The 18135-nt window shown below is 42.2% G+C and overlaps 1 protein-coding gene across 3 annotated transcripts in view; it reads right to left on the bottom strand.

The window, feature by feature from the left end:
• Positions 1 to 10878, bottom strand: part of CBFB (core-binding factor subunit beta) — a 44115-nt gene extending 33237 nt beyond the window's left edge. For 2 of the 3 annotated variants that reach the window (XM_064459284.1, XM_064459283.1), the window contains exons 1-3: positions 10716 to 10877; positions 10399 to 10485; positions 5714 to 5830 (exon numbers count right to left, since the gene is read on the bottom strand). In XM_064459284.1, the coding sequence (XP_064315354.1) occupies positions 5714 to 5830; positions 10399 to 10485; positions 10716 to 10793 (282 nt within the window). In that variant the 5' untranslated portion in view covers positions 10794 to 10877. Of the gene's footprint in view, positions 1 to 5713; positions 5831 to 10398; positions 10486 to 10715 lie in introns of all 3 variants that reach the window. The other variant, XM_064459285.1, reaches the window with a different exon arrangement.
• Between the last annotated feature and the right edge of the window lie 7257 nt (positions 10879 to 18135).

Here is an 18135-nt window from a genome sequence, read left to right as displayed (position 1 = left end):
GGGAAGAAACTAAGCAGTCTCTGATAAATAAAGGACTGTTAAATCTAGGATCACAAGCATCTACAGAATACTAATATTTTACCCAAACCATGTAGACATTCCTGGATGAAAACTGATCAAGGGGACCATCCAGGAAAGTGGATTCTTCTCATTCACCAAGCCTTTGCAGGACTCCCACCACACAACTCCAAGAAAAAATTAAGCTGTTTAGCCAGGCTGGGTACAAACTGGATACACCACTAAAATCTGCCATCAGAATAACCCCACATACTGACTTTCTTGTTTAAACCTTACAGAACAAGCCTGAGAAAGACTTAAAAAAAAAAAGGCAATGACAGCAATGTGGGCTTCCTCAGGGCTCTACCACTTCCCTTGGCTTAAGCAGGCAAAAGTACCTCCAAGGGACTGAGCACGCAGACAGTTCAGCAGCTGATGTGCTTTCACTGACCACCAGCTGCTCTTCCCAGAAGAATCTCTCAGTTACCACCACATATTCGGGTTGTGGGGTCATCAGGTAAACCCGAGTAGGAGGATGAAGAGTTGTTTAAAGGTGCTCAGAAAAGCACCAGCCCTGAGGACAAGTACCAGTCAGATCCTCCCTGCCCCACATTCCTGAAGTAAACAAACTAAGGCAGAAGAGGAATCCTGTATCATTCTGCTAGCACAGAGGGAGAGAACAACCCATGAACAAGATAAAAATCTGACCCCAAAATATCTTTCTCCTAACTCACCAGTGCATTAAGGAACCACCCTAAAAATCAGTGAAGCACTGCATAAAGCTACACAATGAACCTCAGCTCGAGTTCAGATCTGTAAGCAACAAGACTTCTGCAAGAGAAAGCGTTTAAGCAGGACAGTTCCTGGGAAACAAAATGCCCTCATATATTAAGAGACAATCCACGAAGAATGTGCATGGTACCACATGTGCATGGTTGACGTCTGCTGGTTTTCTAACCAAGTTACATCTTACATGCCCATATATGCCTCTACCACATACAAACAGCTCCGTGTACTTTTGCTGGGTGATGCCCAACTCTTCAGGGTTGTAGCACTTGCCTCCTGAAGTGCTTTAAGGAGCGACCTTCACGATAATTTGAAGGAGCATTAAATTACTACAGACAAATAAAAGGATGAAGACTTAATAACTGTTAAGGCCACATGCATCTCATGGCTAAAATGGTTTCCCCTATGTGGTGGCACACCACAGTATGATCTTTAATGAATATTACGGCTCTAGCAGACTTTACCAGACATGCTTTCCCACTGATGTAGAAAAAAAACTCACATACTTTTGTCCAGAAACTCAGTGGATTGCAGGGAACAAGTGACTGCTAACTGCAAGAACATTTTAGATGGTGACAATGCAAAAACCCCAAATACTGCTGAACTGAAAATACAGGAACTTAAAGAATATCGTCCTTTAGCACTACAGTGATGGTAAAATGAGAGCTGAAACCATAAATCAGTTTCCCAAACACCCTTACTGATTTTTTAAAGCATAAGGGTACCTAAAGAAACTAAAAAAAACAAAGCTGCTACTCCAACTTTGAATGACTTAATGTTTCATCTTCAGAAAGCAGTGGGGACCAAAGAAAATAAAGTAAAACTTCCAATTCAATACAGGTTAGCACTGATATTCAGATATTTCTCAAATTAAGCCTTCACTTTCCAAGCAAATTCCACTGAGTATGCTGTGATCCTATGTTTAACTGGAAATTTTATTTGCTCCGAAAATGGAGCAGCCAACACACCATCCCAGTAATTATGAAATTTTATTGCTAAAGTCAGAAAATAAAAAGCTGGAGACAAGTGCTACCTATTGAACCCCTAGTAAGAGGAGGACATAGTGGAAATCCGGCGCTGTTGGCTGCCATTTAAATATAGTTTTTATTCAAATACAGCACCTTTCTTTCTCATTACATTTCTGGAACTGCTGTAATGCCTGCGGCACCACAGAGATAATTTTTTTAGATTCATCCAAGCACTTAACGTCGACTTATAGCCAAATAATATTTCCTAGTTAAAACAGAAAAAGCTGCACATGAGTAGAAACTCGGCACCCTCAGGAAGAAAACTGAAGTCCAGTAACATTTAATTGTGGCTAGAACAAAGTTGATAGACTAGTAAGTAGAAATCCTAGCTACATCACACATGTGGCATACCAGGCACTCCAAATCAATTTAAATCACGGCTGATGTGCTTTCCTCCAGAGTTGCAGAGTTCATAGCACATTACACTGAAATAAGCCTGTGCTGAAGATTCTGGTTTACAAGCAGCTGCCACGGAACAGCAGACAGGAAGTTCAGCTGCGTTAGAAATGAGATGGAGAATAATATTATGAAGGGGAGGGGAAGTAAAACAACTTCACACACTTCATCAGGGTAGTAACTGGTATTTAAACAAAAAATAACGTCCTAGAACTAATGTTCTTGCAGGTAAGAAAGACCAAAGCTATATAAACATCTTGAATAACAAATGAAAACTGGGGACATTCTATCTTACTCTAAGAGGTATACAAAATGAATCATGCTAAGATCACACAGTTCTTAAAACAAGGAGACTTTCAATAAAATTGGATTTTAAGAAGCACTGAAACCCACACACACAGTGCAGCCTGAAGTTCATATGGTACCAGTATAAAACTTAAGTAAAAATTAAAGAGCTTCATTAAGCACAATAAAACTAGTCTAAGTAATTAATGATACCAGAGAACCAAAGTGAAAATAAAGCTCTCCATTTCATTCCAGGGTTTAATTACATGAGACTTCAGGCAATACATTAAACTACTACACCATCTGCCTCTGAATTTCTTAGCATTCATCTATTCATTTATTCTTTAAAAAACAAACAAAATCAAAACAACAGCAACAAAAAAAACCACAAAACAAAACCCAAAACACACACCACCAATTAAAATCCCCCCCCTCAAACTGGACATTAGCTGACAACACAAAGGATCAGGAAGCCTTGGTATAGTTCAGATATCCAGAAGCAGGACACAAACTGAATTTGACACAACCCCACAATCACAATGTTCTATGATTTTTACAATCTAGCAACCTATTTTTAGTACTACCTTTTCTTTTGCCATAACAAACCTGAAAAAATATTGCTACAGGTCAAGGACAGCACAGAATCTTACAACTATCTAAAAAAAGTTAAGCTTGAGTTTAAAATTAGTAGAAACATTAAGTGAACTCTTGAATTAATGAAGACAGGATATCCAGTAGAGGTCTACCCACCCATTGTGAATATCAGATGCATCAAATTAAAAGGCAAATTAAGCATAGGAAAAACCCCTCAGTTAAGAAATACCAGAATGAACAACCTTAAGCCCATGAAGTAGATATTCACAGAATCACAGCTTTCACATGGATTCACAAGGGTGTTGCTCTTCCTAAAATTCAACCATTTAAGAAGCAATTCTAGCAGATGCTGCTTCGGTAGCTTTGTCAACCTGTGGCCAAAACTGCTTAGGCACAATAGTGACATATTTCAACTCCGGACAAACTATTTTGGGCCATCATTTGCTTAGCCAAACACTGAAGCAGAATTCCAGAATAAAAATATTCCAGTACTGTTAAGTTTATCTACATTCTAGATCTCAAACTAATGCCTAAAATAATAATTAACTGACAGCTTCACCCATAGCCTTTTTTATTCATATAATTAAAAACATGCCTTGCTGGCTTAAATCCAGTGATGAACAAACACACATTATGCACTGCCTCAAGAATCAAAGCTCATAAAACAATGGTGCACAGAGCTACAAAAATCACATGGTGTTAAGAGACTGTTGAAGCCTATGAAAGAAATTCTTAATAAAATCGAGTGACAAAAATCTACAGAGGACAAAATCTCAGGCAATTCATATGAAACATTTAACTGTTTCTGTTGATAACATAAGAAACTCTTGCATTCTGCATACTCCTCTTCTGAAGTTATGGAAGTGGCTTACTTTCAGACAAGTTAAATTCTGTGCAGAGCAAGCCTGCCTCCACATGTGATTTACTCTAGCAAAGTTTGATTACAACAGTGAATTTGTGATTTGTTCATACTACACCATAACACTATTCCCATTCATTAGTGTGTCCACCTCTAGCCTCATACAGATGAATTCCTCTAAACATTTTAGTGAAGCACTCTAGAATTTATTGTAAACACACATAAAACAGGGAGTGGCACTCATTAGTGAGGCTTATTCTATTTTAATACACAGCATATCACTATCCTCTTACATGATTAAGACAACACAAGAGAATAGGTGAAGTAGTTCAGCAGTTTAAGAATTCATTCAGAGAAAACAAAGTTAAAAGAATTATAGGAGTAAATAACATTAGTTTTGAACTGGCAAGAAGAGAGACTTCAGTCTTCTTACACATTACACAAAAAATTCCTCATTCAATTGTGAGCCAGAATCAATATTTTTCAGTAAGAGCCAGATTCAATTCAGTTTCCTTAGCAGATCAGTTAGTACCCAGCATAGCCAACTTCACTCCTCCTCCCTCAATTTGTCAAACTTCTGCAAGCCTCACAGGATTAAATGGAAAACAATTTTTTCAAAAAAAAAAAACCTCATTAACTTGAATTCCAAATACCATATCTGCCCTCAGGAATTTTTCTTCTTCCAATCACATTTTCCCACTATAGGAAATATTTTTTTTCCACCTAGCAGCATTTGAAAGATCCAATATGCCATTAAACCTGAATATGCTTCAAATATTTCCTCCAGCCTGGTAGGTTTGGTAGCATTAGCTGTTACTTGTTACAGAGTAGGTAAAAAAAGTCTTAGGCGAAAGCAAGAATTTTGTAGTCTATTGAAAAATCTTTGAAGTTAAAAAAAAAAAAAGAAAAACACCAAGAAATCCCAAACCAGAAATAAGCCTGAAACAGAAAGACTACAGGGGTGTAAGTGCTGGTCCAAACCTACTGAGGTCTGCACAAAGTCTTTTATCTAGTTCAGTTATATTTGGATCAGTCCCAAATCATCTACAGCAGCAAAGATAACAGACAGCATCTACATTTTAAAGGTATGTTTTTTCTGTAAACCAAAACCAGCTGTGATTTCAGTAACTTTATTCTGATGAGACTAAAAGCAAGGTTTCTGACTTTAAGTCTAATACAACCTCACAGCAACCATCACACTCATTAGGGAATTCTAGCTTTCGATATCAGTCTATGGGACAACCACCTCAGGAAAAAAAAAAACCATTCAGAAACCAATCCTGAAAGCGATGCTTCTTCTGTATTATAGCTTATGGTGAAACCAAGAAAAGAAGCTTCATTCCACTAAGCAGCACACTGAATGCTTGCTATATCAATGGGCAACTTAAGACCCAACAAGGTAACCTGTTCAAAGGGCAAATTTCAGTCTACCACAATTCATTAGCCAAAGTCTAATTTCTGAACCTTTTTATAAGCTCCTACTCAACACCAAATTTAAATTGTTCCCCAAAATTTTAGCACAGCATGGCAGTAGAAGTTCTGTTCTTCAAAATAATAAAAAGCCACCAGTACTGCCCATGTGTTTCCCTCCAGAAACATGAACATGCTTTAAAACAAAGCAATACCAGATTTTATCCTATCAGCTTTCAGATGTACTCATGCACCAAGATGTGAAATATTAGTAATTTTGCATCATACATGCAGTCCATACTAATAAGATCATAAGCACAACATAAAAATCTTTCAGTCGCAACAATTCCCTTCTTACCTTGCCTCCTTCTCTTTCAAAGTCGACATATTCCCGGGTCGGTGTCTGTCGCTGCTCCCCCTGCCAGCTGGCCGGAAAAAACTGGAGAGACAGATTGGTTCCTGTGGCCACAAAAGCCTTTTAGAAAAATCAATACAAACAGGATCAGGGAGCAAGACATTACATAAATTATGCAGGCAGTCATTTATTTTTACATCAGTTTATGTCTTAAGCCAGGCAGCATAGAGAATACTTAAAGTCAAAAACATGCACTCATCATTTTTCTTAAGTATTAAGTTACAAACATCTGATTCCATTTTGACAACATTTGCCATTGGCTGCTTCAGATATAAAATACAGCACGGAATCAATACTTCTTTCAAATCAGTTTTGCTGACATTAGAATCTGTCCTTTCAGTTCTGTCTGGATACCCTGCACCAACTTAGTACCTCCAACATTAAAAATTACCCATGCTTTTTAAAGAGCTTGCATTTCTCTCTAAAAGAAGTACTGCTGAAGGACAATGAACTCCTGAGACCTGTTACTAGGGACAACTCTTTCTTCAAAGAAAAGAACTCGTTAACTTTCACGATCTACTTGTACCTAGATAAATGCTTATCTGAACTGAAATGTAAATATACCTATTTCACCATCTACAGGCACGGAGCACTAATATATGGCTCAATTAAACTTCACAGGATGAAGTCCTCTTGCCACATTAAGACACCAGCGAAATCCAAATCAGCAGATGCTGTGTCAGTGAGAACCAGCAACCATAGGAATTCTTCTCAGCTGCAGCCCTTTAAAATCATTAAAGGGACTGACTTAACCATATTAGAAAAAGTGTACATTGCATTCAAGTAAATAATTTTCTCAGGTTTCAAATGAAAATAAGATTCAATTTTCTTCATAAACTCTCTGTATTTATTTGTATATCTTATCAACTCAAAGCCGTGGAGAGTATGTCAATTTCTACCCACGAAATAAGGAACAATTTTTGCAAGTAGAAATTGGATTCACAATATTTATACCCCTCTCTGATACATGAGTGTGTCCTGTAAGCATGTGAATACTCAAACATGCTCCCAGAATATAACTCTACTAAAAATCCCAGGGTTAAAACGAAATTTGCTGCAGTCAAATAACTGTATCGATTATCTTGATTACCACGATCACTTAGATTTAAATGGTCATTAATCCAGAATACCATTTCTTAAAAGCTATAAAAATACTACTCTAATAGTTGGAATTTCCTCACAAGTGTATTCCTTTCGAGCCACCCAGAATTCAACAACTTTATGGTATAACTGTACTATGACACAACAGCTCTACATGTTATTTAAGATAGTTCTGGTCATGTACTGCAGTGCTGTATGTCACAGGATTAATGTGTCCCTTTCTGAAAGAAGAAATGCTTTGTCTTGACTTTTTCCCCTCTGCCAAGGGAGACTAATACTTGGCAATCAGGTTCTATTCCAGACTATCCTTAAAAGCAGGGGTTTGGTTTGGGTTTTTTAATCTCCTGTTAAGCACATTCTCAATATCACTAAAATTGACAAATTGGTCGTACTAATACTGGGGCAGTGGGAGGGGGGAATATTGTATTGGTACATTAATATTTGTTTGCTCTACAATACACAAACATATCAACATAACAGAAGGTTACACTTGCCCAAATAGGAAGCATCAAAACTGCAAGGGCTGCAGACCATCAGTGTCAGGCTGACCAGCTTGTATAACAATCACTTTCCTTTTCTAAGTGATTCTATTACATATCAACAAAAAAAATTATACTTATCTCCAAATCTGTTTGATTGGTAAGTCATCACCACTTAGGCTGTTCAAGAACTACCTTCCCACCTCCAAGGATCTTTAGCAAATATGTGTTTGATACTCCTTAATTTTTACAGTTAAAACAAAATGCCAAGGAGTGAGATCTTTGAGTGTAAACCGGCTGACCATGCAGCCCTCCAGACCACTCCAGTTTCTGCAGGCCCCAAGAATACTGGCTCAGAAGGACTGGGAAACTGAGTGAGAGAGTGAAGTGCCCATGCCTCCCTACTTCCACTCCCCAACCTGTGCCAGAGGGCTGTGAAAATCCATGGGAAAAATATCAGAGAAATTAAGAAAATGAAAGTACACAAATTCCCACATCCTCATGGAGTCATGTGGGCAACGTTTAAACCATAGGCTATTTAAAGAGCAATGTAGAAATTTATTCTCTGGATTTTTTAAGCCTGTTCCCTCCCTTTGAACAGATAAAACAGTCCAATTAAAATACCCACATGCTTCTCAAATCAAAATCATAGGTCAATACTAAAAAACTTGAAACCAGTCTCACTAGTAACCATACAGGACTGCACTGAACCCAACAATTTTATTCTAGCAACAAGCAAATTTTAAAAAAAAAAAATCACACCCCTAGTTTGGTCTTAAACTTGGAAATAAGAAATTTTTTTTCTATACAGAGCCTTTTAAAGTTCAGTCTGAAACGCTATCTTACATATATGCCTCAAATTTTGCAAAAAGCTTATCAGGTAGTATGAGGGTGATCTGACCCATGCATAGCCAACGTAAATACAAGTACCTTCCAAACAAATAGGTAGCTAGGAAATCTCCCAAAACAAACTGAACATGTAAAGTTATTTTTCAGGTTATCGAAGCAATACCAGTAAACCCAAAATCTTATTTAATGTTTCAATTACTTTCTCAGCAATACCAGTAATTATTTTCTTTATTCAAGAGTTATTTGACAGAAGTAACCAACAACCTACTTCCAGTTCTACATTAAATCCCTAAGCTGTTCAGCAGGGTTTTTTTGCCTGCTTAAAAATATGTAACATCATTTGCAAAGGCTCCCTTTGGAGATAAAAGAATAAATCCTTAATGTCTGGAAAAACGTTCAAGGCTAAAAAAAGCAAAATTGCTAGCTCTTTTTAACATCAGTCATTACACACACACTACATTTCTAAATAAACCCGACTACTTGCACACTGTTCCCAAAACAAAACCAGATGTTTCAGATCAAGAAATTCAGAGACTGTTTTATAATTAAGTAAAAATATGTAGACCAGGCATCACTGGTTGCTTCCGAGGGATGAACTTCTGGCAGAGAAAGACAGCATCAGGCTTAGAAGTACAAACGTGAAACTACAGTGATTTCTCATTTATGTAATAACTGCAGAGGCTGCATTAGAAAGCTAGTTTATAAGCTACATGTTTTGGGGTTTGTTTTTTTTTAGGGAAGAACTCAGGTATACTATGCACTTTCACCTGTTCAGGAACTTCAGATGCTGCTAGCCAACTGTTTTCCTTACCTACGCATTGTTTCCCTGGTAACTTTTTTAAAGGAAGCAAACATGCACAATGAAAAATGAATGTAAAAAAATAGGAAAACAAAGGGACTGACTACAGGGGGCCTCTCACAAAATAATATTACAGGTTTGAAGACCGCAGAGTAACAAGAAGGGATAAGACTCAGCTAAAATAAAGTCACTCGGTAAAAGATAACTGTGTCCTAGAGTGTGTATCCTTTCACTGACAAACGCAAGCTCAGGTACGGTAACTGGTATTCAATTCTATTTGTTTGGATGTGCATAAGAATAATTTCATTGTGCATAAGAATAATTTAATTGTGAACTGACTAGCAGTATGCATACCACGTGAAATTAAAGAATCATCATAAGCCAAACTTGGTGGAAGTTGGGGTTATTTTCTATGGGAAAAGAGTTTTTACCTCGTCTTTCATTATACACTGTAAATGAAAGAGAGGTTACTTCTGCATTTTAAGAACAGTGAAGAGTTAACAACAATGCTACAAGATAGCGATCAGAACGAACATATAGCAGAAATCAAACCAGGAAATAACTAGTCAGTTCTTGACTACGGCAAGCCATACTTTATCTCACTTCTTAATTCAGAAGCAGAGAGTAGTATGCAACTAACCTTAATGAATGAGAAAAACAGGGCTGGAGTTGTGACTTTCAAAGCCTAATTTTAAGAGCATTTGATTTAGTTCAAAACTACATAAACAGCTCATTTGAGACTTTCAGCTAGCATCTTCTAAATGATTTCACTTACTTCTGAAAGCTCCTGTTTCCGATTTAAAAAATAAAAGGGGGAGGGGGGGAAGCAGCTGAATATTGAAATAAGGAGCTTACAATGGTAACACGTGCCCAGGGAAGGAAGCACAGCCCGCTCGCGGGTGGCTCCTCACCTCCCCATCACCTCCCCTCAGCCCCAGCGCTCAAGCCAACTAGTCTTCCACTGCTCCCGCCAGGGCAGAGCGAGCTGATACATTTTAGCGAAGAAGCACTATTCTTAAGAGCAAAGAAATACCGCCTTTTAACCAAAGCGTCCTTTCCCTCAGCGTTCAAAAGGCGGCTTCCCGCCCCCGCCGCCCAGCAGAGCTTCCCGGCGCGGCGCGGCCCCCGGCCGCCACCAGGCACCCCGCTCCGAACCCTCCGCTCCCGCCACACCCAGCGCCGGCCGCCGCTGCCCCGCCACTGCGAAGCGTTGTTCCTCCTCCGCAAACCCTCCCTGAAACTTTGTGGGTTGTTTTTTTTATTATTATTATTTAAAAAAAAAGGTGGCGAGCGGCGATGGGGCCCGGGGGCGGCCGCCCCCCCCGCCCGCGGCTGCCCGGCGCCGGGGACCGCCCCGGCCCGGTCCCGGCGGGCCCCGAGGGGAGCCCGGCGCCACTTACGATCTCGGAGCGTCCGTCGCGGCAGGCGTTCTGGAAGCGGGCCTGCCTCTCCTCGTGGGGCCGGTCCCTGAAGCCGGTGTATTTAATCTGCGGAGAACAGGGCGCGCAATCAGGAGGGGCCAATCCCGGCGATAAGGGGGCAGCGGAGTGCACAGACTGCGCCTCCCCGCCGGGCTCGGCTCCCCCGCCGCGCCTGAGGCGAGCCGAGGCGCGGGGCTCCCGCCGCAGAAACTTTCCCCGCCGAGGGAAAGGGGTGAGGGAGACGGACGGATAGACAGACGGACGGACGGACGGACAGACAGACGCCACCGCCTCACCTCGCACTCGCGGCTCAGCTTCCTGAAGAACTCTTCGTTCTCGAACTTGCTCCGCTGGTCGGGGACAACCCGCGGCATGGTGGTGGGGCCGCCGCCGGCTGCCCGCCCCGCGCTGTCCCAGCCCCAGCGCTCGCCTCGCCCTTTGTTAGCCCCCGCCGCCCCCCTCCCTCCCTCCTCCTCCTCCTCCTCCTCCTCCTCCTCCTTCCCCCCCCCCCCCGCCGCGCGCGCAGAGCAGCCGCCGAGAGCTCGCGCTGCCACCGCGCGCCGCCCGCTCCCGCCCCCCCCTCCCCTCCCGACTTCCTCCCCGGCTCGTAAACTCCGTCCGAACAGCCGTGCCATTCACAACTCCGCCGCCGCCGCCGCCGCGCATGCGCCGCGGGGGCTGGCGCGCCTCCCTCCGAGGCGGGAAGCGGGGTGTGGAGGGTGGTGGTGATGGTGGGGGGGGGGGGTGTGAGTCAGTGAGCCCCGCCACAGCGCGCCGTGACTCACCCCGCAGAGCTGAGGGGAGCGGGGTCGCTCCCCCCATCTTAACGCGGCTTGTCTCGATTGTTTCCGGCTTCCTGCTTCAAGGGGGGCAGCCTCAGCTCTGTCGCGGGTGGGCGGCGGCCACCCCCTCATTTTCCCCCATGGCGGTGAGGCGCTGTCCCCTCAAACGGCGGGGATTCGCACCTGCTCCGGCCGGCCGGCTTGGGTTAGGCCCCCCGCCCCAAGCTGGGAGTGGTGGTGAGGGGGCAGGTGGGGGGACAGTGCCGGCGTCCCACCAGCCGTCTCTTGCTCCCCTCCCAGGCAGCGAGGGCTGACCCCGGCCCAGGAGGTAAGGTCAAGGCCTGGCTTAGCCCTAAGGATGGTCCTAGAGCTGTACCTTGCCGCTGCCAAAGGACCCGCTGTCTGGCTGCCACCCGAAACATGACTGTCCCGGGGCTGCATCACTTCCTTTGCCCGTTCTGTCCAAAAGCAAACGGGACTGGCGCTCCCGGGAGCAGCCTGAGCCCCGCACAGACTGCAAGCGAGGGGCCTGTCCTGAAGACAGCAGTAGCACCCACCACTTCAAAATGCGCAGTAGGGCTGCTTGGTGTCTTTGAAGTCCTGGTGTCAGCCTAGAGTAAAAAAAAAAAACACCACCCCACACACACACACAACAAAACCCAGCACTTAAAAAGTTCACCTACTCACATGCTAAAAATACAGCACCAAGGCTGCAGCCTGAACTCTTGATTCTCCATCTTCACAAAGAGGCATTTTACAGAAGCTAATTCAATCAATGAGCACAGCAGGACATATATCACCCATCCCTAAATCCATTTTCTCATATATACCTTGATTATTTTTTTTCTGCAACCACTCCCCCAGCTTTTTAGCAGCTCTGGAGCATCATAAGGATAGCAGCACATGCCAAAAACCAGCTGGATATTACGATACCTATTGCCAACATAAAAATATTAGAGCATATTAGAACCTTATCAAAAGAAATTAGGTTTTCTAATATCTCAGTATTACAAATTTAACTTTACGTGTACTCATGCAAATTGGGAGAGGGCAATGCTAAGGTTAGCCAGAAGGCATGATTTGAATCAAGTATAAGCAAATTAATTTAAAAAAAAAAAAAGAGGGAAGCATCTGTATCCCTTAACTAATTGTATACAGACTTCATAAAAAACTGTAGAAGCTTTTTTCTAAATGTGGAAAAATATTCCAAGACAAGTTTAACACATTTGTGAACTGCAGATTTAGGCAGTAATTCTGTATGTGTTTAAGCTGTATCTTCCCGTTTTTGGTACATTACTGTAATGCAGATATGTGTGTAAATTCAGAATTTGAGAGCACTAGAGGGGCCATGTTAAAAGCTTTCTTCAATAATAACCAAATCTAGAAAGAAAACACCCTGAGACTGAAAATATAAAAATGTTATATATTATCTTGATTAATTTAGATTAATGCCAACCCTTAGACAGAATTCTTGTGAATGTCAGGCACATTTAAAGGTCCCAAAATTAGACTTTTTTTAAAAAAATCCATATCACTATTCATCTTACAGCAAGATCAATACCAAGAGCATAGACCTGCAGAACTGCCAAGTTCATAAGGTAGAAAACAGCTCTCAACCTCCAATAATCTTTCACTACTTGCTAGTGCATTGCCCAGTTCCCACCTCCTCACACCCACACCCACACCCCCAAAAAAAAAAAACCAAGGTCAAAAGCAAGATGAGTGGTTGTAAAGCCCTAAAGTAAGAAACAGGAGACATAACCACCTAGCAAGTTTGGGTTTTTGACCTTGACATATATTTTGCAAGACTTTGGGAGCAACATCAAAATTGCCTGCTTTCCAGGCAGCCCTTTGTTTAACATTTGTCATCCTGGAATTTTCATCTCTCCACTGCAAAGTTTTTATTTTAAATAAAGTGAGTCAATATTATTGGAAAGTCAGTAACAGATCAGACACTGCCTCTGTTGCCTCAGTTGGTCTCCAGCTGATGGAGAACAGCAGCACAGTATCATATCATTCTTCTGAATTTATCCAGTTTCTCTGTGCTAAGTTGACCCACACACAAAAAAAAGAACTCATGCTCTGAAGAATACCTCCTTAGTGAAGGGAACCAATTCCTTTATATTTTAACAGATAACTAAGAGAAAGCAATTATTTGAGGCCTGTTTTCTCATCAAGGGAAGCTTATAAAATTGGACCAGCTCTTCCTCTCTCTACCCCATGCAGCCCTCAATGCTTAATAAGGCAATTTAGGTCTTAAAGACAGAAGTTCCTACTTTGTTCCTAGCTAGACAGAGGAGAGGCACACAAATTAACGTCTTTGCCGCAATAAAGGCCAGAGCAAAATTTCCACAGTTATTTATGCTGTTTGGCCAGAGTCACTGGCCACTGGCCAGACAGTCAACATAGATCAGAAGCAGCTTTGCAGGTGGTAGCTGGGGGACATGAGAGGGAAAGCTGAGGTTATCGTGTTGAAGATGGGATATGAACTCACGGGAATTCTGCAGCTCACCTAACCTTTTTGTGTGTGCTTTTAGTTTTTAGCGCTGTATCATCAACACCCAAAATGAGCTCGAACCTTTTTCCTCGTGCATAACCAAATGCAACTGCTTCCTGAAGGCGTCTTGGCGATATCTCCACAAACCCTTTCAGTGTGGTTCAGGCTGCTCATGTTAGTAGGCTTACGTTGGTCTGCAAATCCATGGTCTGTTGATTCACAAGAACTTTGGCTGTTCATCAGGCCTCTGGGTGCATCACCTTCAGAAAATAGAAATGGTCGAGCTTGCAGGCATGCTGCTTCCAGAGCAATTTCTCAGAACAGACCCCTTTCCAAAATAAGATCTAACGTGTTTACAGTGCATGGATAATTGATACAGAATACCACTTAGAGTTTTACAGGTGGGCTGTTTTGGGGGAAGGGAGCTTTCTTCAAGTGAAAAGTCCTGTATAGACAGCACTTTCTATAAACCTTTTCCACCAAGTCTTTAAAACCCCTGGTTTCCCCTAGGTAGCAATATTTGATGAACAACTGCACAGCACCAATGTTACATTGTTCTCTAGGCTTCACACAGGCTTCACACATGTGAGTCACTAATGAGCAAGACTCCTCTGTATCCATTGATCTATGGCAGCTGCAGCATAATCAAACACCAGTGTTATGGATTTACAAGCTACTCTATGATTATAGATAAACTGTTTCCAAGATATAATTATGCAAATTAGGTGTGAAATGCAATCCACTTATGCAAGGTCCATGCTTATGCGTTCTACAAAATTCAGGGAAAGGGGGAGAAATCGAGCAGATGAATCGTATTCTTTCCCCCAGACTAATTTTCGTTTCCATACTACTACAACTAGAGTTTCCAGCCAGAATATCCTTGCTGAAGTCACCCCAACAGCAACACAGGGTATTGCTGATCAGTTTGTGGCCCCACAGTCCACAATCCAGATGGCAGAAGCCATCCTGAAATGCTCTAACCCACCTCCAGAGCTGCCTTTCGTGTCTGGCCTGCATACATCAGCATAAAGATCTCTCTTATCTCAGGACACCCAAAACAACCCTAATGAGGGATGTAGGCAATGTGGAGGGCCTTGAGCTATCCGAGTCAATTCACATCTGTGGAAGCACTTGATGCAGAGATGGAGGTGAGGACTCCAAATGTGACAACATGCAGCTTCCAGGACTTGGCTAAGTCCAAAGCTGATACCTAAACATCTCACATAGCACACAAAGAGATAAGAGCCATACCGCAACAGCTAAACAAAGTGATCTAATTTTGCATTCTGAGTGGGAAGCTGCCTACCAGTTAAAAAATGCTAAGCACGGCAGGTATGAGGGAAGAAGCAGCACCTGATCTCTCTTTTCTCTAAACAAGGCTACAAAAGAGATGTATCTGTGGGCTCCAGATACCAAAGCTGGAAGCCTTTTCCTGAAAGAAAACGCCTGTAGGTGCTACTTGAAATAACCAAGTGGGACTCTCCCTTATCAGAAGGTGACTCCAGCCTGCCTTTGTTGTTCCCAAGTGTTCAGAGTACTCAGACACCGTGTTGGAGACCTACCCTACAGTGAAGGCATTGAAGCCCAAATTCCTGGCCTCCCCAGCAAGCAGCTTAGTCACAGTGACCCTAGCACAGGAGTAGCTGCATTCACACCTCTGCTTCAAGCTGGGTAACTACCACAGTGCAACAGGAGACCCTAGGCTTCATGGGCAGGCCTAAATGAAGAGCCAGTGAAAACAATCATCCTTTCCCAGTTGTGTGATTTGGCCACCATGGGCTATTTCTGGTTTTAAGCACTGGCAGTTTAGTAGCATGCTTCACAAAGAAATAGCCTTTGTTTCAATTACATACATGACACAGCACCTCCCACAAAAGCACAGCTTGTACAGCCTGGGACATCCACCTGAATACACTCTTCCGACACTTGCATGCCAGCGTCTAATCATCAAGAAATCAGGAACATACAACTACAGAAGTACAATGTGATACCAGGTAGAGGGGTCTGGTATAGCAAAGGCAGCCTCTGATTGAGCTTGGCACCATCTTAGGAAAACATCATCATAATGAATTGAAAATCTGTTTAAGTTCTTTCAATTAACCAGGGGAATACAGATGTTTTTCTAGAAACCAACAGGAAATGAAACTCAAGAGCATCAGAACCAATTATTCCTCCAATGATGCCATGGAGGCTGAACTACACAGTTAGATAACTAAACCAGATTATCCCAGAAGGCTACTTGACTTTCAATACTGGTTATTGGGAACAGTGATGATGAGCGAAGTAGATATATATTCCTATGATTCTGTGCTATCTATACATGTTTTAGCAATGGAACTATGCAACCTTTATGTTGAAACCCCCTTTTTTTCATTTTACAATCACAGCACAAACTGAAAAGAAGTATTATCTGAACTCAGAGTCTCCACTGTCTGGCAGGCAGAGGGCAGGATTGGGTGCCTCTTCCAGCCTTGCATGTGGCCTGCTAAATGACTTTGGGCATATCACTTCACCACACCTGCCTCAATCCCCCCACCTATCAGATGACTCCAGATGAAGATCTTGAGGTACCTGTGTAAAGAGCCAGGCACTGTCATTATCCCTGATGTTGAGCAATGAGGAGAAAGTTTAACTGAGCACAAGGCATGACTCACCCAGGCCTACATACTTAAAAGGAAGTGTTTAAAAAAACTGCCTTTGTGAAATTAGTTCTGAAGATGCTGTTATCAGCATACAGACAGCACTAATAGCACGCAACTGTATGGTGTTCAAGGCATAGCTTTTTCTGTATATTATCTACTGTGCTGCTATCAGCCACACTGTCTCATTACATTGCATTTCTTGCCCTGTTCAAAACTCCTTCAAAAGTATATGCATGGTTTTGGGGGGGTGGCATGCTCTGGTAGAGAGCCTTTTATGTGTTTTAAAAAACATGAGGCACAAGACATAAAAGGGCCAGACAAGATCTGTGATCTTGTAGCTGTTCTAGAAGTCCCTGCAGATTTTCAGATCTCAAAGGCTTACAGGAAGCAACACAAGGATGGACAATGCAGACAGTTTCAGTTCCTCAGGCCCAGCACAACCCAGCTGTAGTACTCTGGCAGCTCAGAGTGGACATGAAGTTGCCCACCCAGGATATCTGAGGTTTTCTTCCACAGGAAGTAATCAGGGTGACACTAGGTGGTCACAAGCAGAGAGCCTGTCTAAGAAAGAGTCAAAAAATGCACGTGATCTAGTAGCCTCCACCAGCCAAATCTCTACCAGATAAGCTAAATGCAACATCATCTCTCTGGATTAATTATATTTGCTCCTCTTCTGTTTCCAGTCTTCAGGGTTTTTTGGTTGGAGTTCCCTCTCCACCCCAATCACATACACAGCACTGTAAGAAACTGGTTGATATGAACTAAGTTGGTGGCTGATGTGAGAGAGGAGCTCGTGTGCAGGACAGCACAAGTATCTGGTCCTGCAGACATCCCTTCTTGTTCCTGCATGAGCAGGACAGGGTATGTTCGAACTCAAAACATGGAAGCCAAGCACTTATAGGGATAGCTATTGACGGGTTGAATCTGAAGTGATGGGGAGGAAGATAAACAGCCCTGTTCTTGTTTCATATGTGAGTGCTTATCATTAAGCAAGCTGTGTTACAGTCTGTTGTACTTTTGATTATAATCAGCAGAAGTCTTAGAGGTGATTTAGTCTTTGTACAGATAGTGTCCAAGTGACTCCTGAGATTCAAAAGAGACTCTTCTCGTAAGCTTTGAGCTATAATTATTTCCTCTCATAGATCCAGTGGTAGAAAGCAATTGCATTTCTGAAGCTTTTTTACCTTCACTATGGTCGAATGAGAAATGAACTCCCAACTGCAATCAAGGATTTTAAAACTCTGTCCAACTGAAATAAAAATATCAATAAGCTCCACAGTAGGGCAGATTTGCCAGAGTCACACCTTAGCCAAAAATGCTTTGCTGATGAGAAACAAAGAAGTTTATGCACAGAAATCTCTCCTAAACAAATATGGAATTTTGGAAGAAGAATCAGACAACTCCAGAGGATTTATCAGCACAACTTTCATTAATCTTAATGAGAATTTTGTTTAAATCCCCTGTTCTGTTTCTAGGAAGCTTTCCTGAAGACACTACAAGTTAGTTTTTCTCGTGCAATTCAGTCCTTTTGGTTACTCACACTTTATCCACCTTTACAACAGATGTACAACCTCAAATTTGCCTTACAAGAGGCAGCAATATGTTGACATCAAGCCATCAGATATCTTATAATAATCTTGTTCTTACCTAAAGAAGTTAATTTCATTTCCAATGGCAAAGTTGCACTTCAGAACTGAGCAGAGTTCTGCTGTCTTGTTACACACAAAACACATCAAAACCTTACTTTTCCATACACCTAACTCACCAGGCTATCACGTTGCACTGTAACAAATGG

Source organism: Phalacrocorax carbo, chromosome 8, assembly GCF_963921805.1.
Source record: "Phalacrocorax carbo chromosome 8, bPhaCar2.1, whole genome shotgun sequence".
Classification (NCBI taxonomy): Eukaryota; Metazoa; Chordata; class Aves; order Suliformes; family Phalacrocoracidae; genus Phalacrocorax; species Phalacrocorax carbo.
Note: the sequence above shows the minus strand (reverse complement) of the source record. Positions and strands in the feature narration are given on the sequence as shown.